This window comes from Podarcis tiliguerta (genome assembly GCF_965153285.1).
Source record: "Podarcis tiliguerta genome assembly, chromosome: 3".
Classification (NCBI taxonomy): Eukaryota; Metazoa; Chordata; class Lepidosauria; order Squamata; family Lacertidae; genus Podarcis; species Podarcis tiliguerta.
The window spans coordinates 87,532,233-87,559,397 of record NC_139536.1 but is presented as its reverse complement, the minus strand read 5'-3'; the positions used below and the strand labels follow the sequence as shown (position 1 = coordinate 87,559,397).

At 42.7% G+C, this 27,165-nt stretch overlaps 1 protein-coding gene across 1 annotated transcript; it reads right to left on the bottom strand.

Moving 5' to 3' along the window:
- Positions 1-339: 339 nt before the first annotated feature.
- Positions 340-26,925, bottom strand: GCLC (glutamate-cysteine ligase catalytic subunit). The gene is made up of 16 exons (XM_083431661.1): positions 26,421-26,925; positions 17,577-17,689; positions 15,651-15,833; positions 15,059-15,172; positions 12,672-12,730; positions 12,449-12,585; positions 12,004-12,078; positions 10,175-10,291; positions 8,590-8,728; positions 8,056-8,168; positions 7,319-7,411; positions 6,093-6,197; positions 4,759-4,840; positions 4,288-4,391; positions 3,316-3,436; positions 340-2,480 (listed from the first exon to the last, which is right to left on the bottom strand). The coding sequence occupies exons 1-16, from the start codon at positions 26,568-26,570 to the stop codon at positions 2,281-2,283; spliced, it is 1,905 nt and encodes a 634-aa protein (XP_083287787.1). The 5' UTR covers positions 26,571-26,925; the 3' UTR covers positions 340-2,280.
- Positions 26,926-27,165: the final 240 nt, after the last annotated feature.

The window sequence follows — 27,165 nt, the reverse complement described above, 5'->3', positions numbered from 1 at the left end:
GTCAGATAACTATCTGACTTTTAGAAGACATCTGAAGGCAGCCCTGTTTAGGGAAGTTTTTAATGTTTGATGTTTTATCGTGTTAATATTCTGTTGGGAGCCACCCAGCGTGGCTGGGGAAACCCAGCCAGATGGGCAGGGTAGAAACAAACAAAACAAACATAGTAGTAGTAGTAATAATAATAATAATAATGACATTTCAAGTTTCCATGGATGCTCAAAGAAGCCGAACTGTAACTTCGTATAGGAGCAGCTCACTTTTCCTCAGCAGTGGTGGCAGTGCAGCTGCTAAGCCAACGGCAGAAGGGTGCAAGAAGGAAACAGACAACACGGTTTAGGTTCTTTTAAAAAATCTTTATTTGCTTTCAACTTCTGTGGAAAATATGTCTATGAATTAGATTTACACTCAGACATCCACCATATATTGCAAATTTCTGTTCATTCCACAGATGAGTGAGCCTTTGCCCCCTCAGCTGCAACCTGATACAAGCACTTCCTAATGCACACTTATGAACACCAAATGAGTTCTAATCTCTCAGCAGGCATATGGTTATCAACGCAGTTTTACTGCAGTTTTTCCCCACGGACTCTTTGTAAGTCACTACACCTTAGGATATTTATATACGCTTGTTATTAAGTATTTCATAACCTATCATACAGTAAAAGTGACTTACTGTAGTCTTACTTTAAGCAGCTAATATTAAAGCCTCTTCTTTCCCTCTAAATCTCAGGTTATTATTATGTACAAATCACAGCCATTGTCTTTAGTTTTAAATTCTATACAATTCCTTTATGTTTCAGAGGTTCCTGACTCACAGATATATTAGTGCATTTCATGATTCTTCTTGAAATCATTAGTTATATACTAAAGAGGATGCAGGTTATAAGAAATGTCGGGCACGTTTAACTGCGTCACCAAGAGAGAGAAAACCTTATCTTGCAATCTGTTTGCTGCAATTTAATATCCTCTTATTTTTTTTTGCCGCATCCAAGTCTAGACTTTAAGACAGAACTGAAGCTCTTGTTTTCCTTTCAAGCTTTTAAAAGAGCGAATAAATGTGCGATTGGGGTCTCTCCAGGTATGCAGTGAGCTGCTTGCAAGTATAGTGGAGCTGAAGAATGGGGTAAGGTACTTGCTTGACGCTCCATCATGGCTCCTGATCTTATGCCCTGGGAAAATACACGAGGTGGAAAGACTGCAGCAGCAAAATGGAGGTGTACAACTGTTGATTCCCTCCCCCCTTGCCCTGTACAGCTCCATCCCCCACAATCTATTGAAGGGACCTTCTGGAGCAAGGGGGGGGGGAGAGAAATCACCAAAAAATTGCTTCTTTCCCCAGTCTGCTGATTGAGTCTGACCATCAGGTTACAAGCCACCACTGCATGAACTGAGCCAGAAAATAGCGAAGTAAGAACATACTGGAGTTATGGTAACTTCTGTTATCCTTACTAGGGTCATGTTGCCTTCACCCACAGAGGAGGCGTGTGCCAGTTACTAATTACTCCTCTGCAACAAGTGATTTCGAAGGAACTTAAAAAATTCTCTGTCTATTAGGAAGCAACACATCAGTGACACGTTCCCATTTAACTGAAGGTGTCAAGAGTTTTGCAAAAAGGGCAAGAGCACTCTTAGTATAGGAACATACTGATTTATACCCAAAGTGAATAAAGGAGGGAGAATTTTAGATTTGCCGTATTTCATTTACAATAGTAGAATTAATATCTACTGATTCCGCCTTCCATGGCAGAAGGATCGGCACTGCTGTTATCTCTTCTCTTGGCAGAACGGGAAGATATATCGATGTGAATCGGGTTCTGATTTCTTTTCTTTTCTAAGTACAGTAGATTCAGTGCATCCCAGGTAACAAAAGTCAGAGTAAACATTCAAGGTCTGGAATGCTGATAATATACAAGTACCCATACAGTACCTTTGCAAAGCTGTTTGAGAACATGGACTTTTTCTTTTTTCTTCCAGAATAAGCATATAAAAAGTTACAAGCTGGTTCACAATGACTTTCAGTATAATGTTATTAAAATACATTGATGTTAAATCAAAAAAATATTTTACTATTTACATGTACACAGTATAAACCTTAAATATAAGAATACACCTATCGTAGGAAGTTTTAAGAGAATATTAGGCAGATTGGCCCATCTTAATAGTGCAGTAGAACCATTTTTGGTCTTTACACTATGAAACTGCAGGTATTCACACCAGTAAATATAGCTAGTGCTTTAGCAGAGAATGCCCGCTCCCCCCCAATGGATTAAAACCTTTCATCAAAAAGTGCTGGTTTTATTTCCGCTGTATTTTACTTTGTTACCAAGCAGTTCAGGGCATTCAACTTGCTCTTCGGCGATTTGGTAGCATTTCCAAATCAGGCTGTAATTAATCTCTTCGGTAATCACACTGTCATGTTTGTATGCTGGGTGGTTCGCGACGAACTCTCGCATCCATCGAGCGGCTGTCATTAATTCTCCTGGGGGAGAAGAAAACATCACACAAATTCACATTTTCTTATCTACTGTGAGAATATATACCCATCCCTTTGCTTTCTGTTTTAAGAGGTAACTTACTTTGCAAGGCCATTTTATAACTGAATACAAGCTCCAAGGTGCTGTCTCAAACCATCTGCATATCCAACGCAAGGAATACAGGTAAAGCACTCATTGGGTTTCAATAGTAAAACACCAATTTCAGATACAGTCACACCTTGGAAGTCGAACAGAATCCATTCCGGAACCAAGGTGCAGCTTCCAATTGGCTGCAGGAAGCTGCGGAACCTGTGTCGGATGTTTGGGTTCCAAAGAACACTCACAAACCAGAACACTCACTTCCGGGTTTGTGGCGTTCGTGAGCCACAACGTTCAACTCGCAAGGCGTTTGACTTCCGAGGTACGACTGTACATCTCAAACCACATTGTAAATAAAACAAGTTCTATCAAGTTTCTCTATCATCATTCCCTATCATCATCCACAAAAACATTTTTTTGCATTCCTGTTTTTCTACAGAGTTTTTAAATTTCTGAAGGTTTTGCTTCTATGGGGGGGGGGGAACTATTTAGCAAAAACAATTGGATAAAATGGAAAGGTGATTTGCAGTCAGAGTTGTAGTTAACTTTTAGGCCGCTGCAAATAAATAGACATGCATGTGATAAAAGGAGTTGGCAAAAGAGAAGGTCATATAAAGTAAATTTAAATTAAAACCAAAGCAGGCTGCATCATGTACTATTCTACTTAGGACATTAAAAGCTTTCTGATTCAAATACTTCCAAAAACCTGTATCGCTGGTGATGCCAAGAGCGTTTCCTTACCTGATGCTCTCTTTTTAATGAGTTTCAGGTAGTTTAGAATGCTGCACCTTGTATCTACATCCACTTCCATATTTTCAAGGTAAGAGTTCAAAATTGGAATTAATCCAGGAAATACTCCTTCCTGCAAGAGGCAGATCATAATTGAAATAAAAGGTTTTTCCTTTTAGTTGAATACTTCAAACCCAAGGTTTCCTCTTCCAAGGGATTCTCAACCTGTCTTAACAGTCTAAGAAAATTTAGTTCGAGACCCCATAAACTTGACCTGTCCTGGCCTTCCAGCTCCCTTCTGTCCCAGCAGACATGGCCAATGGAATAATGGGAGTTGTAGTCCAATGACATCTTAGAGGGCAAGAGGCCAAGACAAAACGAAAGACAGGCAACTCAGCCAGTTAAGATCTGGGTGACCTTGGGCCAGTCACTGCCTCAACCTAACCTGCCTCTCAGGGTTGTTTCTAGTGATAAAATGGGGAGTTCCCATGTATGCCACCATGAGATTCTCAGCAGAAAGGTGGGATATAAATTTCAAAACGAATTAACAAAACTACACTGCCATATCCCGAAGGTATTTGGTTGGTCGCTGTGTAAACAGAATGCTGAACTAGATGGGGCTTTGCCCAATCTACATATGTCTGTTAAGCAGCACCCTTAATCTTCTGAACTCAGGAGTCCCAAATCCGAGACACCTGCCTGAATGCTTTAGGCCCACAGCATTACTGAAGCCTACCCCTGCCCAATCCAGAGACAGTTAAGGAAGTTAAGGCCCTCCATCCCATCCCTATTCATACACCAAGATTGAAAACTCCCTGAGGGTGGGTACTGGGCTGACTGGAAGTTGCTGGACCAAGGAGCAGAGCATCAAAGGAGAGACAAGACTAGGAGAGACAAGAGAAAGCTTCTACACTTCCCTGCAGTCTGTTTATGGATCTTAATATGAAGCTTCCGCCATGTTTAAAATCTAGAAGCCGTCCTCACCTTTCCATTGATTATTGTATCTATGCTCATTAAGGTATACTCTTCAGAATCTGTCTCTGTACCATTTTGAGCTGGCCCACATCCGTCCACTACAGCATTGCCACCTTTTCAGACGAAGACACATTTCGGGGGGGGGGGGAGGAAAGAGAACACAGAACAGCTAGAGAAAACCATTAGATTCATGCTCATCATATATACTTCATTCCCCCCCCCCTTTAATTGATTTTCCAAAATTTTTAAACAAACAAACCAACAAACCTCTTAATTGTACTTAATCCAATCTTAGTAACATTGTTAAGTGACTTCCTCAAATCCCCCTGGCTGAATTTCAGTGTATATCATTGTAACAGTTTTCTAAAACTAAATTTCTCATAGAATTAACTTAATCACTGGTCATCGTATATACTTCAAGTGTCTAATAAAGCCAACCAGCAAACAGACAGACAGACAGACACACAGACAGGAGCCTACCTTTACAAATGTCTTTTCTGAAATAAAACATGCCTTGCCGAACAGCATCCCGTTTCTGAGCTACTTTCATGTTCTCATCCACCTAGCGAATGGAGACGTGGGGGAGAAAGGTTATATACTAGATGGTGGTAGCAAGGGAAATGTTCAGTCTAGGTCTGAGAGTCTTGGAAACTGCATTTCATAGGGTTGGCTTACACATCTGGCTTCCTAAACGCGATCATTTACACAAGTGGCACTTGGGAAAAACTTCAGGGTGAATCAGCAAACCATCTACTTGGTCACAACTGCAGTTCCTCCGACAGCAACTACGATGAAAAATGGTTGCCACCTCATAAGCTATTCTGGGCACACATTTGTTTATTCATCTACACAACCATAGGGAGGAATTTAGCAATTTGAGACGGCTTTGAGTTGTTCACTTACATACTAGTTTAAATATATAGAAAGCAACTAGACATCACACACAGAGAGACATTTCCCCTTTTCACAGCTTAACATTCACACGGAACCAGAGTGCTCAGTTTGAAAGTCTGATTTCTTGTGGGAAGTTCAATGCAAAATGGGTTGACGTGCTTTGTTAGCACCAGGTTCAGTTCGCAGCATCTCCTGTTAAAAGGATAAAGACTTCTGCTTGGGATCTTGCCAGTGAGTGCAGACAATACTGGACTAGACAGAGAAACGTTCCACCTGGTCGTAACGTGGCTTCCTACGTTCCCAGTGCTCACCCTGTCAAGCGAGGTTTGCAAAACTATTACAGGAAACTACAGATTCCAGGAAGTATTAGGCATCTTTCCAGGCCAAGTGCACATCCTACAACACAGCCTAAAATTTTCTGCAAGACATGGGGGTTTTTTAGCAAAGAAGTTGATTTGGGCAAGGGTCTCTGAAAACCACAAAATCAGAATATTAGGAAAGCTAACAGAACTATACTTTGGAGTGGAACCCTACTTCTGCAACTATAGTCGCAGAACTGGAGAGAGGACCACTGTGCCAACAGAGTGCCTCCATACACATTTAGGCAATTCCCTATTCTCAAGGGATCCCTCTTCAAGCACAGCCTATGCCATTTGCAAGGCACACTCCAGAGAAGCCTTTTGAGAATGGAGAAAATTCAGTTGTGTGAGCTGCCTTCCGTTGACGTAACCTTGGATTCCAAACCATGAACAGAATTTTTAAAAAACTAACAAAAGCAATTTTTTAAAAAAATTGCAAAAAGTTGTAATACATACAAAGGGGAGCATGTGTATTTTAAGTCAATTCTCACCTTAGGTGAGAATAGGAAATGTTTTCACGGTTTGAATACATTAGACTGAGGAAGAAAATGCTCCTCTTACCTTGGACAAAGGAATGAGAAAATCCAGTTTGTAGGAGAGAATGACTCGAGTCAGCAACACTACAAACACAACGTAGGCAGAATTTTCAAAGTCTGTTAACTGGACCTAGGGATTGAGAAATCACCGAATATAAGACGGACAGGTGTGCCAGAAGAACCACTAACATGGTTGAGCAGCAAGTTCACAGTCTGAAATCTTTTTTGCTCTGTTGCTCTGAAACTCACACAACAGTGAGGAGACTGGGAATGGCCTTTGGGCTTGTGCCCTCTTCCACAATGGAGCAAAAACAGTAGGCACCCCATACTTTCTCGGGCACAGAATATCCCTGAGCCTGCAAGGATTCAACCCATTAGATTAAGTGGATTCTACCTTGCAGGGTGGGGGGGAATCTTGCATTCAAGCAAACATGGGGCCTCTGCCCCAGAGTGAAGGAAATTCCAGTTAGAAGCTGGAAAGTGATTTATAGATCAGAGCTTCCCCTCAGCACACAATTTCTTCCCAGGACTAACAGTCTCCATTACTGTAGCGTTAGCCAAGTAGTGACACACGCACTCACTTTTATTTTCTATACCCAGAAGCTAACATTTGTGGATTATATTCTGGGGGGGAAATTAAGCCATGATATAAAAGCAGTTGTCCTTCATGATTTTAAGATGTCCATACCTATTACTTGTGTTTGGACAGAGACTGGGTGGAACACACCAGGCAGTGAAATCAAGCGGCAAGAATCACCACTGATCAGAGTGAAGCTGAACTGCACACCTTATCAAAACCGTGGATGTTTCTTTAAAAAGACATACATGACAGATGTGAATAGACAGCTACAACCCCTTCAAACTCTATGCTTTGGACTGTAAAGTTTTCATTTGCAGGGACCTGTGACTGTTAGGTCCAGTCGTGGACGACTCTGGGGTTGCGGCGCCCATCTCACTTTACTGGCCGAGGGAGCCAGTGTTTGTCCGCAGAAAGTTTTTCCGGATCATGTGGCCAGCATGACTAAGCTGCTTCTGGCGAACCAGAGCAGTGCACGGAAACGCCATTTACCTTCCCATTGGAAGGTTTATCTACCTCTACTTTGTGCTTTCGAACTGCTAGGTTGGCAGGAGCAGGGACCGAGCAACAAGAACTCACCCCGTCGCGGGGATTCGAACCACCGACCTTCTGATCGGCAAGCCCTAGGCTTTGTGGTTTAACAGTACTATCTATGAAACATCCTTCTTACTTACCTCCATTGGCCTGAACTCAACCCTCCATCCAATGTCTGAATTCGGAGGCGGTGGTTTGAATCTCATTGTCTGCCAGTTTGTTGACTGAATATTCTGCAAGAGACAATAAATACACATTAAGGCTATGACCTCTAACAGCTTCAAGAGTGGTAATTAAACTGTTTTTGCCACACAGTGAGCGTCATGATTTGAACGCAGGCCTCCCCGGTTCTAGTCTAAAATTCTAACTAGCACACCATGTGGCTTTTATTCTACCCCAACAAAAGAGCAATAATTTGAAGCTAAGATTGTGAGCACATTTCTGTCGTTTTAAACTATTGTTTCTTCAGTAGAGTTTGATGCAGCTCTTCAGACAGGATGCTGGTTCCAGTGAGAGCACACTTTGTCTGTCCTTTCACTTGCTTTTTGCACTGTGCCAGATGAGTTATAGGAGTCTTTCCAAGTCAATACTGACTTTTGCTCTGAATGCTTACCCGTACGTTTAGATATTTTTGGTTCACTCTGCGCTTCTGCTGATATCTGATTATTTAAATTTAGACAATGGGCAACGAAGTCTATTCTATGTCTCCAACATGGATACACTTGTAATTTAAGAAATGCCCATGGACCACAAACTACTGCAAATCACTTGGCTTATCTGAATGTAGTTGCATGTTGCATGCTCTACAGCAGTCCACAGTACACTAAGCAGAAAAAAATACAGCTTTTACTATTAGGACACTAGTATAAGATACAACCTCAAAGTGGTCAGATTCATTTGCATCATCCAGATGTATTTTCTCTTCGAACAGAGTCAAAGGATCACGGATAAATAAATGAGCAATGTGTTGGGCCAACAGATGGTCAATGCCTATAAAAAAAATCAAGAAATTGGGACACTTTTCAATATTAAGAAGAAAACTGGCCTGTCAAATATGATAACTAGGTGAATTCATATTTGCCTGCAGTTGCTTCACTAAGAATTATTTGAGAAGTGGAATAATCACCATAAACCTATGAGCTTTTGCGAATATAAAGGGAATTATGGTTTGTGGCTTGTAGTGTTGCTATTTGTTGCTAATCCATTATTTCCTACTACTTAAGAACAAAATTTTTCTAGATGAGGTGTGCTCTTCAGAAAATTCCTTAATAAGTATCCTACTTTACGCGCCATGGTATTTCAAGCACAGCTACTGCAAAATTCATCACAAGAAGCCCTTCTTACAGATTATGTATTGTTAAGACAGAAATCAACATAAACGTCACTGTCACACAGTTTCAAATAAACTTACCTTCCTTTACTAACTGCTCGTAGATTTCTTTATCTACCGTCAAATCAATGTCATTGTATTTTTCACCACATTCAGAGAGATAACTGTCTATGGAATCGTATCTGGATTTATTGATTCTGTAGCGGTTGTTCTTCAACGGCTGTGTAATTTAAGAAGAAGGGGGGGGGGTGGGAATCTAGTGATAGTAACCATATCTAGTAATTATAAATGTTACCTGGCAATAGATACCAAAAGCAGGCCCAGTTCACGCCACACTAAACAACAAACAATGATTTCACGTGAACAAGCACTGAGTTGGTGTATGCTATTTAAAAATTCCCCCTCTTTCCCCACTCACTGCTGCGCCACAAAGAGGAAACAGTCCCCAGTCTGGCATGTTTTGTTGTCTGAACCAATGCTCATGGTGTTTCTACCAAGCAACCCACAAGAACAAACCTTGGTTACTGCTTGTGATCTGGACCTTTGTCAATGGATGACTTTTATCAAGACAACAGGAGCGCAACCCTGTTAATTCTGCTTGATCTCTCATCGGCTCTTGAACCATCAACAACAGCATTATCCTAAACCGTGGTTTGGTTTCAAGGGGGTGGTTTCAGAGCGTAGAAACTGGCTGCACTACTTTATTACAAACCCTATTTAGTATCTATGGAAAACTGCTGGGAGCAGTCGTCAGCCAGCATCATAACAGGTCAGGGATGATGGGAGTTGTAGTCCAACAAGGTGTGCAGGTCCACAAGCTCCCCATTCCTGTGCCAAAAGAGTTTTTTTAAAAAAACAAAAAACCCACGTGAAACCTTTGTTAACTAGCCAAATCTGTATTCAATTTAAAACTTGATTTTAAATGAATTTTTAAAAACAACCATTTTGTAACTAAGGCTATATACTAGGAATGCGCACTGACCGTGCCATTTGGGTTGAATCCCAATTTGGTGCTTCATAAAGCAGCCCAAATTGACTTGGAAGACCCAGTTCAAGGGGTCCAATCATTCCTTCCCCTTCACTAACAGAAAGCTAAAAAATGGCATTGAGTGTTTTTTGCTTTGGTTTTTTTTGCTAAAAGGGATGATAAACACACACACACACATGCACACGTACCTCGGGTTAAGAACTTAATTCGTTCTGGAGGTCTGTTCTTAACCTGAAACTGTTCTTAACCTGAAGCACCACTTTAGCTAATGAGGCCTCCCGCTGCCGCCACTGCATGATTTCTGTTCTCATCCTGAACCCGAGGTACAATTTCTGGGTTAGCGGAGTCTGTATTTCTGGGTTAGCGGAGTCTGTAACCTGAAGTGTCTGTAACTCAAGGTACTACTGTACAGCCCAATCCAGAGTGGATTATGGTCATTTTCCTGAGTGCCTGTAGCCCTTTTTTTAAAGTGCCTGGACAGCTAAGGCACCACAAAGCACTTTAGAGGTCCCCGCTTTGACTCATGCTCCTTTACAGAGATCTCCAGCAAGCCCAAAAAACTTCTCACGTTTTGCCCTGGCCTTTGCCCCAAGGCAACGCAAACTCTTAATACATACTGCAGAAGCATTTGCTACACAGGCTGTTATTATTATCGCTCAGGTCCTTGTGTGCACTTACCTCCAATCCCCTCTCCTCCCTCGTTCTGTCGTCTACGGAGGCAGATATCACTCCCCAACGGCAATCGATATCTGTCACGTAGCCTCTGTAGAAGGGAGCTGCCGCACTTAATGCCATCTAAAAGAAAAGCGTCGGGAAGTACAGAAAGCTGCTAATGTATCGCCATTTAAATCTAAAGATGTTTCGTTCCGAAACACAAGGCACGTCCCCCCCGCCCCAACTTGCCTTCAACCAGAGAACTCTTACAAGAGCTGTATCTTACTGAATAGCAGCACATTTTTGGCTAATAAAACACATATAATGTGGAACTTCGGTTAGCATTCTCTAATATAGTCTCCCTCTTCCTAATCTAGCATGCACTATCTCATTCAGTGTACTACAGCTGCATATTTATGTTCCAGGAAGAAGAAGAAGAGAAGAGTTTGGATTTGATATCCCGCCTTTCACTCCCCTTCAGGAGTCTCAAAGCAGCTAACATTCTCCTTTCCCTTCCTCCCCCATAACAAACACTCTGTGAGGTGAGTGGGGCTGAGAGACTTCAGAGAAGTGTGACTGGCCCAAGGTCACCCAGCAGCTGCATGTGGAGGAGCGGAGATGCGAAACCGGTTCCCCAGATTACGAGACTACCGCTCTTAACCACTACACCACACTGGCTCTCAGAAGCATATACAGAGGGAGTCCTATGAGGAATACCTTATTCTATTTTTTAAAAAATGACAACTGGGTTTCGTTCGGTGTTGCCCATCAGTTGGCAAAAAGACTTCACCTATCAGGACAGGGCTTTTTTTATCCCCAGGCAAGCAAGTTGTGCAAGCATACCCAGTTCCAAAGAGAGCATTTTATTGGCATAACGCAACACATCGCGCACCAATTGCTCTGCAAATCTCATTCTAGGGTGGTTGGACCACTTCTCTGAACCCCTGTGTTCTCATCCTCCATCAGTTCTTGCAAAGTGCCCCCAAGTTGGTAGTATTCAGAAAACCTGTGTAGAGCCCTGTGCATTTGAACACCATAAGGTTAGGGTTGGATCTTATGGGGTACATGGGCCTTTGCAACAAATATTCTGTTGCCCTGCCTCTCTTGCTGATTTTTCCCCTTACAAATAAAATTTATAAAATATACGAAATGCGTTATAATAATTAACACAGACCACAAGATAAAGCATGATCTACTAAAATAATAATTCATACATAATTTCGTTGTTGACTACTGCCATTCACCACCAGTCTTCCCTTACCACTTCCTAAAACAGCGCCACTTTCCTTATATCGTTTTGTTTCCACAGTGAGGAGGCACCAAAGAGTTCAACTTTAAGTGCCGGTTTCACAAATGCTGTGAAAGTAAAATAGGATTTTTCAAACTCTTATTTTACCTGAACTTCTTTGGTAAGCGCAGCAGTGACACCACTTACAAGCTAGGTGGAAGCCATTAACTTTTTGTAATATCTTGTTTGAAAACAAAAATTATCCTTACTTATGACAAAAATCTAATTAAGAGATATGACCGTTAAGGCCAATATAACCTGAAACTCAAAGGTTGTTCTACTCAATAGAATGTGGACACACACACACACACACACACGTTCAATATGTGTGTGGCCGTGCATATGTGCATCGTGCCGAACCCTGAAGTGACCCCACAAAGATATCACTGAAACGTCACTAAAAGGGCAGAGTGGGGCATTTGCAGGATTTTTCAATGGGTTTCAGTTATACACAATTTCACTTGACCTGCACACACACACACACACACTTACTTGACCTTCTTTATGTTGATTTTCTTTATGAATTATATAATGTTTGGCGGAATAAATTCTACCACTCACTCACCACGATGGGACAGATGGTCGCTAGCTGATCATAAAGGTATCTTGCTTCAGAGATGCTGCAAGCCTGGAATGTTACCTGTAGGATGATATCAAGCCAACCGCTATTAAACCAAAAGAAATAAAATATGCACGGTCACTTTAGCAAGCTGTAGAACCAACTTCCCCCTGACACCAAAGCTGCAAAAGCCTATGGTCACTTGCACTATTTTAACCAACTGCAACCAACCCCTTCATGCAGATATGAAGACGCAATTGTAATGGGAAATCCCAGTATGGTCTCCCAAGCAGTTCCTTGCTCACTTTCCTCCTAGGGATGGCTAGCCAGTAGGCTATACAATCACTTTATGTAAGCAGGAGCTGCAGGCTTTAATATGGAAGTTAATATTGCTTAAAAGCACTAGCAAAAATATATATATTTGCTAAAGCATTTGTCTCCGCGAGTTTACCTGAAGGCAGCAGTTGCCCATTCCAAACCCCATGGCATCCATGTAGACATGGTCAGGCTTGACTGCTCTTGCTCCTTCACCATCATCATTAGGGAATGTTTCTATGAACGGCGACGGAGTATTCTTGTCTTTAAATACTGCATTAGACAGGGTGACAAAAAGTTAAACCCGTTGCTAATGGTCCTACTTCCCTTTTTGAAAAGCAAATTATTTGCCCACTTACTTGGTACGTTTATCACTACTTTTTCTCCTCTTCTGTGTCGAATGTTTCTTGTTAAAGTACTAAAACGGAAAAGGAACCTGCTGAAATGCCATCTCAACAAACAACAGCCGCACCCTTTTTAGCGATTAGCAAAATGTTATTTTATTTTTTAAACTTAGGTGTAAACTTTTAATTTTTATTTTTTTCTGGATTTTCCTTTGCGGACCATCTTCCTACTCGGCTAGGTTTGTATCAGAACAGCACTGCTGCTTCAGAGGACTCCCTGGATGAAGAATCCTCTGAAGCAGAAATGTTATATTCTGCTACTATATATAGCTTGCTTTTATTTTCAGAAAGGTAACAAATTTATACCAACCGTTATTCAAATTTTTCAAGCTAAAGTGGTGTCCCAGCAACTATTTGGGATCCCAATACAGATACAGTGGTACCTCAGGTTACATACGCTTCAGGTTACAGACTCTGCTAACCCAGAAATATTACCTCGGGTTAAGTACTTTGCTTCAGGATGAGAACAGAAATCGTGCTCTGGCAGCGTGGCAGCAGCAGGAGGCCCCATTAGCTAAAGTGGTGCTTCAGGTTAATAACAGTTTCAGGTTAAGTACGGACCTCCAGAACGAATTAAGTACTTAACCTGAGGTACCACTGTACAAGCATACAATAGTGATTTAGATAAGAAACGCTCAAGTTTCTTGAGACATATCCTGGGGCTCCCAAGTTCAATCAAGTATGAGACGATGTGTGTAGAACTAGGTATACACACGATGGAATATTGGGTGTGGGCTAGCACTATAAAATACTGGTTGCGTTGCAATTTCGATTTCCAGCCTTCGAGTCTGATTTCTGACTTATTTAAGGACTCTTATAAATCCAGATGGTTCCAACTCTTACATAGAAAAATCAGATCTATTGGTATTGACTTGGAACTCTTGTATAATTCAAGTGAGCAGTACAATTATTGTAATATTACAATCAGATTAAGGGACATTGAAAAACAAAATATTGAGTTAGCTGTAAATACAATTTGCTCCCCCAAGTTCTATGGTTTAAATACAACAGATAACAGGGTCACTTACATTTCAAAATTAGCCCGACTGAACGCTTTCCCCTCAACTTTTGTCAAGGGCAGTTGTTTAAACATCCCCAGAAACTATAGACATTGCGGATGTTTTTTTGAATGTGCTGGACACAGCAGAACATATTCTTTTCTACTGTCCATGGTACAACCAACTACACAAACATGTGCTTCCCCCTTTTTTTGGGTAGTCTAACATCACGGCACAATGAAAATATCAGATTCTATCTGTCTGACATTAACCTGGAAGTAACTGCAAATTTTTATCAACAGTATCTCTCAGAGTAGTGAATGGCACTATTTAGCGGGAAGAAACTCCCATGGAAATCCTCGTTATGACATATTTTTACATGGCTGTTTATTTGTATATATTTTAAAATTTTAGATATGGATGTTTTATGACGGACTATATTTGTGATGCCTAATATAAAGGTTTGGCAAAGTAGCAAGTAGTCATTGTTATTCTGCTACAACTATGACAGAAAGCTGTACGAGAAAGCCGGGGGAGCAGAATTTATTTATCTTCAACTATAATCTAATGTTCTGCTGCTGCAGCAGTTGCCAGGAGGCAGCAAGCCGTCAGGGTCTTCACACCACACGCACACACACCTCTGCACAGCCTCAACCAGTTTATAAATAGAGAAATTCCTCTGAGGAGAAAGGGGTGTGCAAGTCTCAACTACCTGCTCCTAATGTAAGGAACGTTCATCAGATGTCAATAAAACTGTACCAGAAGCTGGCCACAGTCAACATATACATATTCTACATACCGTATTTTTTGCTCTATAAGACTCACTTTTTCCCTCCTAAAAAGTAAGGGGAAATGTGTGTGCGTCTTATGGAGCGAATGCAGGCTGTGCAGCTATCCCAGAAGCCAGAACAGCAAGAGGCTGCACAGAGATCCCACTTGCTGTTCTGGCTTCTGAGATTCAGAATATTTTTTTTCTTGTTTTCCTCCTCCAAAAACTAGGTGCGTCTTATGGTCTGGTGCGTCTTATAGAGTGAAAAATACAGTATACTACTGAGCAAAGAAATTTAAACCTGAAGGAGTTTATAAGTATCAATGAGTGTACACTTTATTCAGGTGGTATTCAGAAAAAAGCAATTCAGAAAAAAAGCTCCAGAACAGTTTTAGGGGGCACACAGGAAAAAGAAGTTCTGGTGTGCACCCAGAAGGAGGGCAGTACGCAGCTTGTTTTCAAAAGCACTACACCCTCCGGTTAAGTTTTGCTTTCCACCCCAAAGGGAAATGCTATTCTACGATTTGCACATCCAGAGAGAAAGGACAACTCTCTTCGTTCTGAAATGTACTCACCTAAACCTAGGGTGTTTGTTAATGGCTTCGTCCGGGAAGAAGAGAGACTTGGAGGCTCCTGTCTCAACAGGGGTAGGCACACACTCTGGTATCGTAAATCCTGGGCAGCCCAGTCTACACATTTCAAAGCAAACCATGAAAGGCTTTTAAAAATAGTCAAAAACATATAAAAGCTGGAAATTACTACAAACACGTCAGAACAAAACGAAAAGGAAAGTAACGTAAAGACAAAATACTTCGGGGTTGGGCACAACTTTCTCACATGGACAGAAGTGGAAATAGTTACGGGTACACTGTATAAATACACTAATCTCCAGATTAGGAAGCAGATAGAGGGCTTGACGAAAGCCCTGTTAGATAAGTCACCAGCTATAAGACATCCTCCTTCTGTGCAGAGTTGGGAGGAAGAGGCCATGGCTTTCCAGGCTTGCAAGAAACCGTGGAGGAGGACAGAAAAAGCAGGAGGAATGCCTGCTATTCCTGGGCTTCTCAGGCTGCTGTGAATCTCTCACCAGGTGGCAAGGCACACTCAGCCCTGGTGGGCAGCATGATTAACGCTGTTTCAGCCCATATTAGAAGGATGGAGACAAACCTTGGAAATGATGTCACAGTGCAAACAGCTTCGTTTTGTTTCAGTACAGAAGCAGCCTCCAGGCGTCGCTTTCTCATGTTGTCTTGCACAGTGTTAAATTCAGACATTGTCCCTCCATAGGGTTGTCCAGGGGTCCCCTCAATCATATAGCTTCCATATTCTGGCCTCCACAGAGTTGGATGGCTGTGAAGGAAGCAATGGTGCATTTGAAATCTTTTTGACCAACAGCAAGGACAGCATACAACTGTGACTGTAGGTCAGTGGTGGCCAAACTTGTCCCTCCAGCTGTTTTGGGACTACAATTCCCATCATCCATGACCACTGGTCCTGTTAGCTAGTGATGATGGGAGTTGTAGTCCAAAAACAGCTGGAGGGCCAAGTTTGGCCACCACTGCTGTAAGTCTATCATCATCAACATCATCATCTCTATACCGCTTTATATTTTTAAAATAACTCAAAGCCATTTACAGCACATTTGAATCATCAAATAAAACAATCCAAAATAAAACTTTACTGAAGAAAGTCAAATATAAAGCATACAGTCAAAGCCAACATAAATTAACAGGCAACTTAAATATTATCTTAAAAGATTTCAAAGTAAAACATTACAAGGGAGGTCAACTGCAGAACACATATTTAACACAAGCAAAGTTAACAAAACAAAAAATTCTTTAAACATTTCGAAAGAAAACATTGCTAAATGAAGTCAGGTATAAAGGGCGAATATAAGAATGAATGCTTAGCTTGGAATCATGTGTTTTCTTCCATAGACTTATGAACCTGCTCAGCTGGATCAGTTTGCTCACAGTGGACTAAGTCTACTTTAGGTTTATAAGACCATCATCTTTATGAGAAAGAGAATTTTGGCCACCTACCATGAAGCAGATATCTAAGCTGGGCACCAAATGGCTCCTTAAACCAGGGTTATGGTTGCCAAAACGGAATGCCTAGTTGCCATTTGGGGCCAGGTGGCTTGAAAGTCGTATTTTTCAATACAACTTTTTGGTTCCTGAAATCCATTCAGACTGTGCAGATAAAATATCATGGATAGGATTCTACAGGATGTGTTGTTAGTGTGTGAAAACAGTGAAGATACAAGCATCCCCAGGCATGCACCTAGAGATGGTGCATCCGGGTCGCAAGTAGCCGATAGCCAGGTGCAAAATGTGCCTGGCGAATTTTGAATGCTGCTGTGAGGGTTCTTTCTACATGGGCTGAGATGTCTCTAATATTCTGGGTTTAACTCCTGCTACCCAGACCCAGGGAGGGACGCGGGTGGCGCTGTGGGTTAAACCACAGAGCCTAGGACGTGCCGATCAGAAGGTCGGTGGTTCGAATCCCCGCGACGGAGTGAGCTCCTGTTGCTCGGTCCCTGCTCCTGCCAACCTAGCAGTTCAAAAGCACGTCAAAGTGCAAGTAGAAGGTAAACGGTGTTTCCGTGCACTGCTTTGGTTCGCCAGAAGCGGCTTAGTCATGCTGGCCATATGACCCGGAAGCTGTACGCCGGCTCCCTCAGCCAATAAAGCGAGATGAGCGCCGCAACCCCAGAGTTGGTCACAACTGGACCTAAAGGTCAGGGGTCCCTTTACCTTTACCCAGACCCAGAAGCATGTGACAAACATTTGGAGGGCCACATTGCTGTGTGTCACATGTCCCCTGTCTTCCTGGCTGACAGGCGGTGAAACCAGCCTATTGGGAGTCCCAATCATCCGAACTGAGAAATACTGCTCAGAGACATCAGCATTAACAGTATTCTGGCATGCAAAATGACAACCTGTATCAAAGCTGACCACTTTGATAAACGCTAGTTGCCACGTGGCAAATAACATACAAACCACGTTCTGCTCACCGCTTGGATACTGACTTAGAAAATCACCTGAATTTCAGGAAATAAGTGGACCAATTCTAAGGACAGTTGCTACTTACTTTGGGTTTACTCTTTCTCCTTTTTCTTGCAAAGTATGAAGAACGTCTCCTCCAGTTAGGGACAGCTGCGCTCTCTTGTTTTTATGGTCAAATACTACCAACATGTATTCCACCTTATGTGCAAAAACACGAACACACAACATTTAGCACACTAGATGAATACGGCAGGCTAGCCATCATTTGTAAACACATTGACGGGTTCAAGGCAATGCTCTGTAGGTAGGAATCTCAGGTGTTTTATTGAACTTTCATTATCACAAATAAGATTACAAACCTGCAAATCCCTAAAGCCACAAGCGACAATACTCAGCAGATGTCACTGTAGTTTTTCAGGATCCTCAAGATGTTTTCAATCGGGGGGGGGGGGGGCAGGGGGGATCCACCCATGAGAATTTCCCTCCCTGGGGAACTAATCTGCTGTCTTCCATTCCCTTATTTGTGAAAATTCAATTTGGCACTAATGCTATTCCTTTCAGATTATTGTTTCTTTCAAAAACACACCAGAAAAAGCCTAAGAGTTGCTTCCTCATAGATGCACTAGCCTGTTACATAATCACACGGCTAAGGGAAAAGACTCATTTCAATGCCTGATGTGCTTTTACTGGTGTGAGACACACAACTGTAAATATGCATACATGAATCTATATATTGCATGGTAGTACAGTGGTACCTCGGGTTAAGAACTTAATTCATTCCAGAGGTCCGTTCTTAACCTGAAACCGTTCTTAACCTGAGGCGTGCTTTTGCTAACGGGGCCTCCTGCTGCCACCATGCCACTGGCGCACGATTTCCGTTCTTGTCCTGGGGCAAAGTTCTCAACCTGGAGCAAATAATTCCTGGTTAGCGGAGTTTGTAACCTGAAGCGTCTGAAACCCAAGGTACCACTGTACAAGCAATTCTGTATGGGCCATAGGTATTTCTGTTAGCCATTTCCCCTCTATTTGTACCAGAGCAATGTGCCCTAATCTGTGTCATGTGGTCTAACATAACTAAAGGATGTGCAACACATACCACAAACCAGGAAGCGGGGTTTAGATTTACTATAGAGAACTAAACCTAGAGATTACAGTATTTTGTACACAACTAAAGGGAAAAAATGTGATAGATTATAGAGAACAAAGTGTGCTTTTCTTTGAACAGTGTACCGCAAAGCAAGGCAATACTATAAAAACAGACAATTTTTTAAAAAGTGATGTTTATTATGGTTGAACCCATAATACACAAAAGGGATTCTTAACTGGACTGTTTATGTGTGCTTTTGTAGAATTCTATTATGCTTCAATTTGTTTTCCCTTGTGAATTCACGAAGGGGGGGGAGGCCTCTTCCTACTTCACTTTTCAAACATGTGATTCAATTTACAAATATGTGATTCAATTTACTAACATTGAAGTCCTAAACTGAGGTTTTAATTTGAAACATATTCTCAGCCAAATGGGATTTAGTCACTATCCATGAGCTACTGACTGTAGACACAAATATACACAATGCAGAAAGGAGAAATACTGGGGAAATAACCTAAAACGTCTAATTCAAGGAATCTGCATTTTAGAAAAATTCTGACAAGCGAGGAATCTCAGGCATTATGTGACCCAAGCAAGCTGTGATAGAGGCATCTGTTAAAGAATGACTGCACCAGTACAGTGTACATTTGCCTCTTCCCAGCCACAGTGAGTAGATGTAATCCTACAGTAAGTTTCAGTGACAGATCACAGGCATAGAAACTCACCAAGCCATGGCACTTGATTGTCCAGTCTGTTTCTATGTGTCACAGCAGGGATGGGAAAATACCTGCTAGTGGTATCAGTGGCATCCCTGTGGCAAATTCAGTACGAAGTACTGCTTTGTCCAACTGAAAACACAATACACCTTTCTAAAATAGGAATCCTTGATAACTAACTGTACACTAAGCTTTCCAAACTCCCTGCATCTTCATCTCCACCTCTAAGCTCTATGCATGGCAACTGTGGTAGTAAGAGACTGAACTCCTAAATACTGTTTGGCTATATTTTTGTGTTTGTTGAGTCCGCTGGTAAGGCTACCAGATTCTGCCAAAGCTGTGTTTAGGGAACAAACTTAGTGACTTTTATTTTGGGGGGAGTGGGTGGGTAGGGGAATAATATTAGAGACGTGTGGAAATTGGTTGCACGCATTAACATTATTTTTCCAGTCATCTGCATATATGTATTTATTCCGTCCAGAACAATATTAGACACACAATTGCAGGTATAAAATAAAGCCCGGCACCTAAAGCTTGTTACTCCAACCAACTAACTAACAGAAAGCAAAGGCTGCAAAATCCTTAATAACAATCAGGTTATTAAGTCCTTGGTCTAAGGCTGTGATCCTAGAGACTTTGCAGAGATTTCAGTGCTACTTGTTTCTGAGTCAAGAGTCATAAGATTGAGCTTCAAATGTGTGAATGCTGTAGGATACCAACTGAGAACAGAATGATGTTTTGGAAGTTCTTGCATTATGTAAGCTTTGTCACAATGAGTTTTGAAAGAAGAACAGGGAGTGTAATAGTCCACCAGGATTTCCATAGCACACTGTGATCAGGGTTAGAAACCGAGATACAGTGGACTCTCGGATTGTGAACATGATCCATGCGGGATGCACGTTCGCAACCCGCAGCGGCGCGTCTGCACACGTGTGGGTTGCGATTCGGTGCTTCTGTGCATGCGCGGCTGCCGAAACCCGGAAGTAACCTGTTCCAATACTTCCGGGTTTCCACGGGTCCGTAACCTGAAAAAACACAACCTGAAGCATCTGTAACCCGAGGTATGACTGTCTAAAACTTTGGAGCCAAATGGCATGTGCTGCTATTTTTCAAATGTAAAAAAATAAAATCCATGTACACTAGGTTATTTTCTTAAAATACTGTGCTAAAAACTTGGGGTTGTTTTATACACGGATAGTGGAGAGGTGGGATGGGCGATTGGTGGCTGCTGCGAGAAGGATATTGTCCGTGGCATATTTACAGACGATTGGTGGGTGCCGAAAGGTCCACTGGCTATTGGCTGCTGCGGCGATTAGGTGGGCGATTGGTGCTTGTGCTTGGCGAGCGTGCAGACGATTGGTGTCTTTGCCGATGTGTGTGCGATTGGCTGTTGCGTTCCTGCGGGTGAGTGATTTTCGGCAACCCCCCCAAAAAAGGTCAACAACTCTGGGCAATCTCCCCCCATTTTCTCTATTTGGAATCCAAAAAATGTCTTATACATGGGGGCATCTTATACACTGAAAAGTACGACAATCTTTTCTGAAGTTTTAGGAGGTCTGTTCGTAATACAGTTTTGGGTGTGATCAAAAGGGAGAAACACAGAGAGGTTTCCTGCTCTCTTCTGTGAAGAGAAAGTACATCATGGGCTTCTCACCGCCTGTTGAGAGCATTTCCCCCTTGCTCAGAGGAAGCACCTAAACACACACAGATATGCATGAACATCAAAGCCTGCAGATTTGTGTCTCTTGGGCTCAAACCCACCAAACACCCATGCCGCAGAACTCTTATTTAATGGGGACTCATTAGGGCTCTTCCATAGGCTGGCAAATAACCATGAGAAGAACAAAAGCTTCTTTGTGGAGAAATACAGTCATGTTTCTCCCTTCCCTTGGCCAAAGGAGTGGGCAATGAAGCATGTTTACCACACAACCGAAGACTGTGCGCACGTTACTGTATTAGAACAGCAAAGGTTGTTTACTGCTGTTTCGTATCACATCTGCACATCGCTGTCCACACCAGAACAGTTTCATGTGTGTTCCACATCTCCTGCTGCCTGTCCACACCAGTGGGCAAGAGAGGAGGTGTTCGCATATGGCATCTGTTTTGAAATCAGATCAAAACTGGTTTTGGGGGAAATGAATCCAAATGCAGCATTACTCAAGAAACTAAGGGATAACTCTGAATTGTGACTAATATTGTGCCTACATGGCTTCACAAATTAGTGGCAGGAGATGACTGGACGCAGAGTAAATGGGAACCTCCACACAGCCTGAGTTTGCAGACTGGAAGGATGCTCCCAGGCAGGGTGTCATGAGGAGGAGCCGAAACCCCTTTCTTTGCACCAAGGTAGAATAATATGAAATAACTTCTCCAAGGCAGAAGAACAAATGTCTCATTATCCTCTTCTTTCAGTTGTCTGAGGTCCTTTCTTTCAGTAAACAAACACCTCCGACGGAAGTAAAAGTGATACAGGAGAAGTAAATGTTTACATTCAGACCAAGGGAGAAGGAGGAATATAATTAGTTGTTATTCAAAAGCAATAGAAAATGTAAGTATGTAAAAAAAAAAAAATCAAATCAGCATTTGTAAAATTATACTTTCTTTTCTAAGCTTGACGTAAGATTTCAAGAAAATGTTTCTAAATTTGGAAAAGGAAAATGTAAGGCATAGACAACATTACGGAAAGATGTTGTCCGCATATCTTTACTTGGAGAACAGAACATTAATTGCTGTCCTTAACCCTTTTCATAAAACTTGTATTTTAATACTGTCAGGGGAAGTTTACTCTTATAAGTCACTTAATTTGAAATTATTTATTCACCTGCTTCCATAAAACAGGGATGCACATTTTTCTAATTATTAGTTTAAAGATTTGTATATGTGTACTGCATTTTAGTATTATTTTCGTGATGTATGTACTCCTAATTTGGGATCACTTGGTGACGGGCAGGTTACAAAACACCATGCATAATGTTTAAAAGCAAACACTTCTTTAAATAAATGCATATAACATAAAGCTTCAAGTTAGCTGCCTTTTTCCAGAATCAGAAGAAAGTGTAAGAACCTTTAAATTAATTTTGAAAAGTTGTGACTCATTTGAAGTGCCGCTCCAGAACCAAATTAGCCCAGAGGCAAAAACTCTTACTGAAGTCAGTAGGATTTGACGTGCTCAACTATGGCAGAGATGTGTGTTTGTTTCTTTTTCAGACTTACAGTTCTACAAATTAAAGTTGGCCTTAGGGTACCTGTTATTTTTAAAATAATGGATCTTACTTCTAAGTAAAAAAAGTGTGTAGTATAAGTCTGGAAAGAACAGAGCCTAGTGCAGAACGATGCAAGGGATTGAACTTGATGGCACTAGTGGCCCCTTCAACTCCACAATTCTATGATTCAACTTTTAACACACAATTTAGTGTGTGCTGGACACAGCATTAATATGTAGTGCACAACAGACCCCCCCATGCTAAATTAAACAATACTGTTCTACAATTGTAAACGTTAACAAAATACAGAGTTTACAAACCACCAAGAGAAAACAAGAATAACAAATATGGTTTGTTGTCAAGCAGATTCACAGATTTAACCAAACGAAGATCTGTTTCTTCTGGTTGGTTAATAAATAAAACCTGACAAGATTAAACTTTTACTTTGATAGTGTCGAATAGCTGTCTTTCCCCTGATGAGACATGTTAAGAGTCTACATAACATATACATACACTGTATGCAGTGTAGATAACGATATGATATGTAACTTTTCAACTTTTAATAGGGATGCGGCTCATTAGTATACAAGATAAGCTTCAAGAAACCATGTAATTCTGTGGTCTTGGGTGTTAGATTTTGGGTGATGGCCAACGCTCAGTTGTAGAGAAAATGCTTTGCATTTAATAGGTTGAATCTCGGCATCTTCAGGTAGGACTGGGGGGGAGAAACCCTTCAGTCTAAAACCCTTGAAAGCGGCTGTCAAATGTAATACTGGGCTGGATGAACCAATGGTCTCACTCAATATAAGATGTTCCTAATCTTCATGAAAATTAAGACTAAGAATGAAGCAAACCTAGGATATTCTTATAAAAGTCTTTTACACAAGCATCAAGTGAAGATGGGAGAGGCCAAAAGTAGCTCCTAAATATTAGCTCCACCTTCCTTTCTGGTGAGTTAAATTACTTGTAAATATCTCATCCTCCACTTAGGAACATGCTACATTAGTTTGATTTTTTTCAATATATAAAAAACAATTAACAAACGAGTCTTGAATGTTTTTCAACATAACAGCTTTCTATGGGCAATCATCTTCAATTTTTATAAGATACCATGGCCCTAGGCAGCGCAAGTCTGGAGATGCTTTATGAAATCCACAGTGTGTGGAGCAATTATCACAGGAATGTCTGTTATAAAGTTGCATGGCAATTCCTCCCATTAATTTAAATTCTTTAGCACGCTCGTAAGAACTGCAAGGGATGCGGGTGGCGCTGTGGGTAAAACCTCAGTGCCTAGGACTTGCCGATCGTATGGTCGGCGGTTCAAATCCCTGCGGCGGGGTGAGCTCCCGTCGTTCGGTCCCAGCTCCTGCCCACCTAGCAGTTCGAAAGCACCCCTAAGTGCAAGTAGATAAATAGGTACCGCTTTATAGCGGGAAGGTAAACGGCGTTTCCGTGCGCTGCGCTGGTGCTGGTTCACCAGAGCAGCTTCGTCACGCTGGCCACGTGACCCGGAAGTGTCTTCAGACAGTGCTGGCTCCCGGCCTCTTAAGCGAGATGAGCACGCAACCCCAGAGTCGGTTACGACTGGCCCGTACGGGCAGGGCTACCTTTACCTTTTAAAAACTGCAGGGTGATGCCTTTCATAAACAACATCTATCTGCCAAAGTGCCCAATACGAAGTAGGCTGCAAAGATTAAAACTTGTCTCACATTGAACATTTTCTTCTACCTTCCTCAGATACAAATACTCACGTTAGCTTGCAAATGAAAAAAAAAAAAAAAAAACAGGTTGGAACCTCTGAGGATGAAAAGTGTCATAATGTTCTCAACCAGCCCAACCTACCAGATGCAGTAGAGAAGAAGCACAATGAATATTATTATTTGGGGGGGGGGGCACCTCTTAGGCACAATCGACTTGTGTCTTTGGTGTTCAAATTCTTGCAACTTATTTTGCAACCGAGTTGGCAGAGCAAACACTCAAGTTTGTTGTGTCTAAGAGCACCTGACAAATTCATATTAGAAATGTGCTGGGCTCAATGAAGCACACTTTTGTGCACCTCGAGGTGCACAAAATGCAAATCCTTGCTCAGTTGTCTGCTAAATCACCCTGGCCTACAGTAACCTTTGCAAGCTATGCATTTCACACTTCTGTATCTCAAGTATAACGCTTTTCCACCCTTCACTTTCACTTCAAGGCTATTTAAGGATTTATAATATACAAAACCTGCCACTCATTATTAGGTCATTGTATTTATTTCTCTTACACAATTTACGTGCCATCATTCAACATTGTTTCAAGGACAATTTTCAAGAACTGCTGCTGCTGATAGAGTCCAGCATCCTCTGGGCCAGCAACTAAGAAGCTGTACTTGGGGCGACCACATTGAAGCATCCCAAAGATGGAAGTGAAATCCATGCCCAGTCCAGCCCAGTGTGTATAAAGGTTTGGTTTACATATGACATTCATCTACATTCTGAACATTATGTATACGGTGGTGCTTCAATGTACAGTAGAACTATCTTAAGGCAGATCCAAAGAATAAACTAGTAATGCTGTGCAACTCCTCATGACATAACTTTCGTTTCTGCTGCCTGAACTTCCAGCATTACTCAAAGAGTGCCAAAACACAAGAGCACAGAAAGCTTCAGCTTTGACATCATACACTTTGGAAGAGGTATATCGGTTACACTCACTCAATTTCTAGAAAAGGTTAATGAACAAAATTCTGGAAATCATAATATTGAAAACTCTTTCTACTGCCGCCCCAAACCATTTTTGTTTGCATTTTGATAACAGAAACATGAAATGACCCAAGATAGTGAAAAGTGTAGGGAAACCTGTCTTTATCTCTTTCCCCACCTCACCTCATTCATAACGCTGGTGGTATTAACTGCTGTAGCAAATATAGGCACACACTACTTCAATCATTTTAACTCGGGATAATAGGCACTGGTGTAAATGAACGGATTCACACTTACAACCACCTATTGGCCCTTCTGATAGGACTAGCATATACAAACCCATTAATTAGTAAACAAGCACCATGCCTACTGAATAGTCACAATGTGGGAAGACCCAGGCACAATCTGTTACATACATGAGGGAAGCTAAAGGGCATTTTCATAAGGGATGCTATACAAGCCTTTTAAACCACTTCTGAAACCGACTGAGAGAGACACAAGCTTTAAATCGGAAGCGCTTGTGGCTTTCCAAGGTGACACAGGTTTCACACTGCTATAAATGTTCTCGGCTGAGTGTAAACGAGCAGAATTGGGGGTGCAAGGGAACCCACGTGTGTGTGTGTGTGTGTTATTGGTTTGCTTTTCTTTTTACAGTGGTACTTTGGGTTACATACGCTTCAGGTTACAGATTCCGCTAGCCCAGAAATAGCACCTCGGGTTAAGAACTTTGCTTCAGGATGAGGACAGAAATCACGCTCCGGCGGCGTGGCGGCAGCGTGAGGCCCCATTAGCTAAAGTGGTGCTTCAGGTTAAGAACAGTTTCAGGTTAGGAAAAAACCTCCGGAACGAATTAAGTACTTAACCCGAGGTACCACCGTATTATGTACCGGTATGAGGTGCTTTTTCATGTCCTGAACTGATCCAAGGGCAGCAAACAAATTTAACAAATATCAACAATAACACCAAAACAACCCCAAACTTTCCCTTTCAGGAGCAAACCCCGTCGACTCGCCCCCCATGCAACATGTGTACCGTGCAGGGTGCTAGGCGAGGGCAGGGCGGCCAGCGGCCTACCTGCCAAGGCTGTTGTGTTGAAGTTGAAGCAGCAAGCAGCAGCAGCAAAAGCGCGCCATGGTGGGTGGACGGAAGAAAAGAAAAAAAAGAAAGAAGGAAGGAGAGGAGAGGAAGGAAAGCAGCTTCTTGGATCCGGCCTCCAGCTCCCTCTCCTCGGCCCCCACTCACCTCGTCGCCCCACTTGAGCACGTCCTTGTGCCTCTCGCCCACCGCCCGGTAGATGTGCAGGAACTGCAGGATGCCGTGTTTGCGCACGTGCTCCGCGTGGCGCTGCGTCTTCTCCCAGCTCAGAGGGGAGCCCTGCGACAGGAGCCCCATGGCGCCTCCCCGGGGGGGGGGGGAGCGGCGCAAGGGCGCGCGGCGGGGAAAGGGAGAGGGGAGAGCCGGCCGGGGCAGCGCCAAGGAGAAAAGCTACCTCCAGGCGGCGGCGGCAGGAATGAGAAGGATCCCCCGCCGGTGGAGAAACAGGAGATCGGCGGCTGCGGCTGCTACTTCTCTCTTCCTCCCCGCCGCGCCTCTTTCCCCGCGAGGCTCCTGGAGGGGAAGCGCCTGTGCCGGCTGCGGACGGAGCGAGAGAGGCCAGCTGCGCGGCTCTGTGTGTGTTGTGTGTGTGTGTAGATGCAGGGAGGGGGTGGTGCTGGTGACCGTCCCGGCAGCAGTGGGGCACGTGATCAGGGGGAAGGGGAAGGAGGCTGCTCTCGGTGCGCGCGCGCGCCTGGGCGTTTGCGTGCGTGCAATCTGCGCGCGCGCCCTCTGTCCCCGGCGGGCGGGCGCAGGGAGGGAGGCGAGGCGAGGCGCGCGCCCGTGTGTGTGGCTAGGAGGAGGGAAGCGAGCGCAGCGGGAGACCGTCGGCGCGCCGGGGGCGGTGACTCAGCACTTTCTCCGACGCCTCGGCTCGGTCCGCGCGCCTCCC

Coding starts and splice junctions, on each gene's coding strand:
- GCLC (XM_083431661.1), bottom strand. CDS start 26,570: ATGGGGCTCCTGTCGCAGGGCTCCCCTCTGAGCTGGGAGAAGACGCAG. Junction 10,292..12,003: donor CGACCATCTGTCCCATCGTG/GTGAGTGAGTGG, acceptor CTTTTCTTTTAG/ATGGCATTAAGTGCGGCAGC. Junction 8,729..10,174: donor GGGAGGAGAGGGGATTGGAG/GTAAGTGCACAC, acceptor TAAATTACACAG/CCGTTGAAGAACAACCGCTA.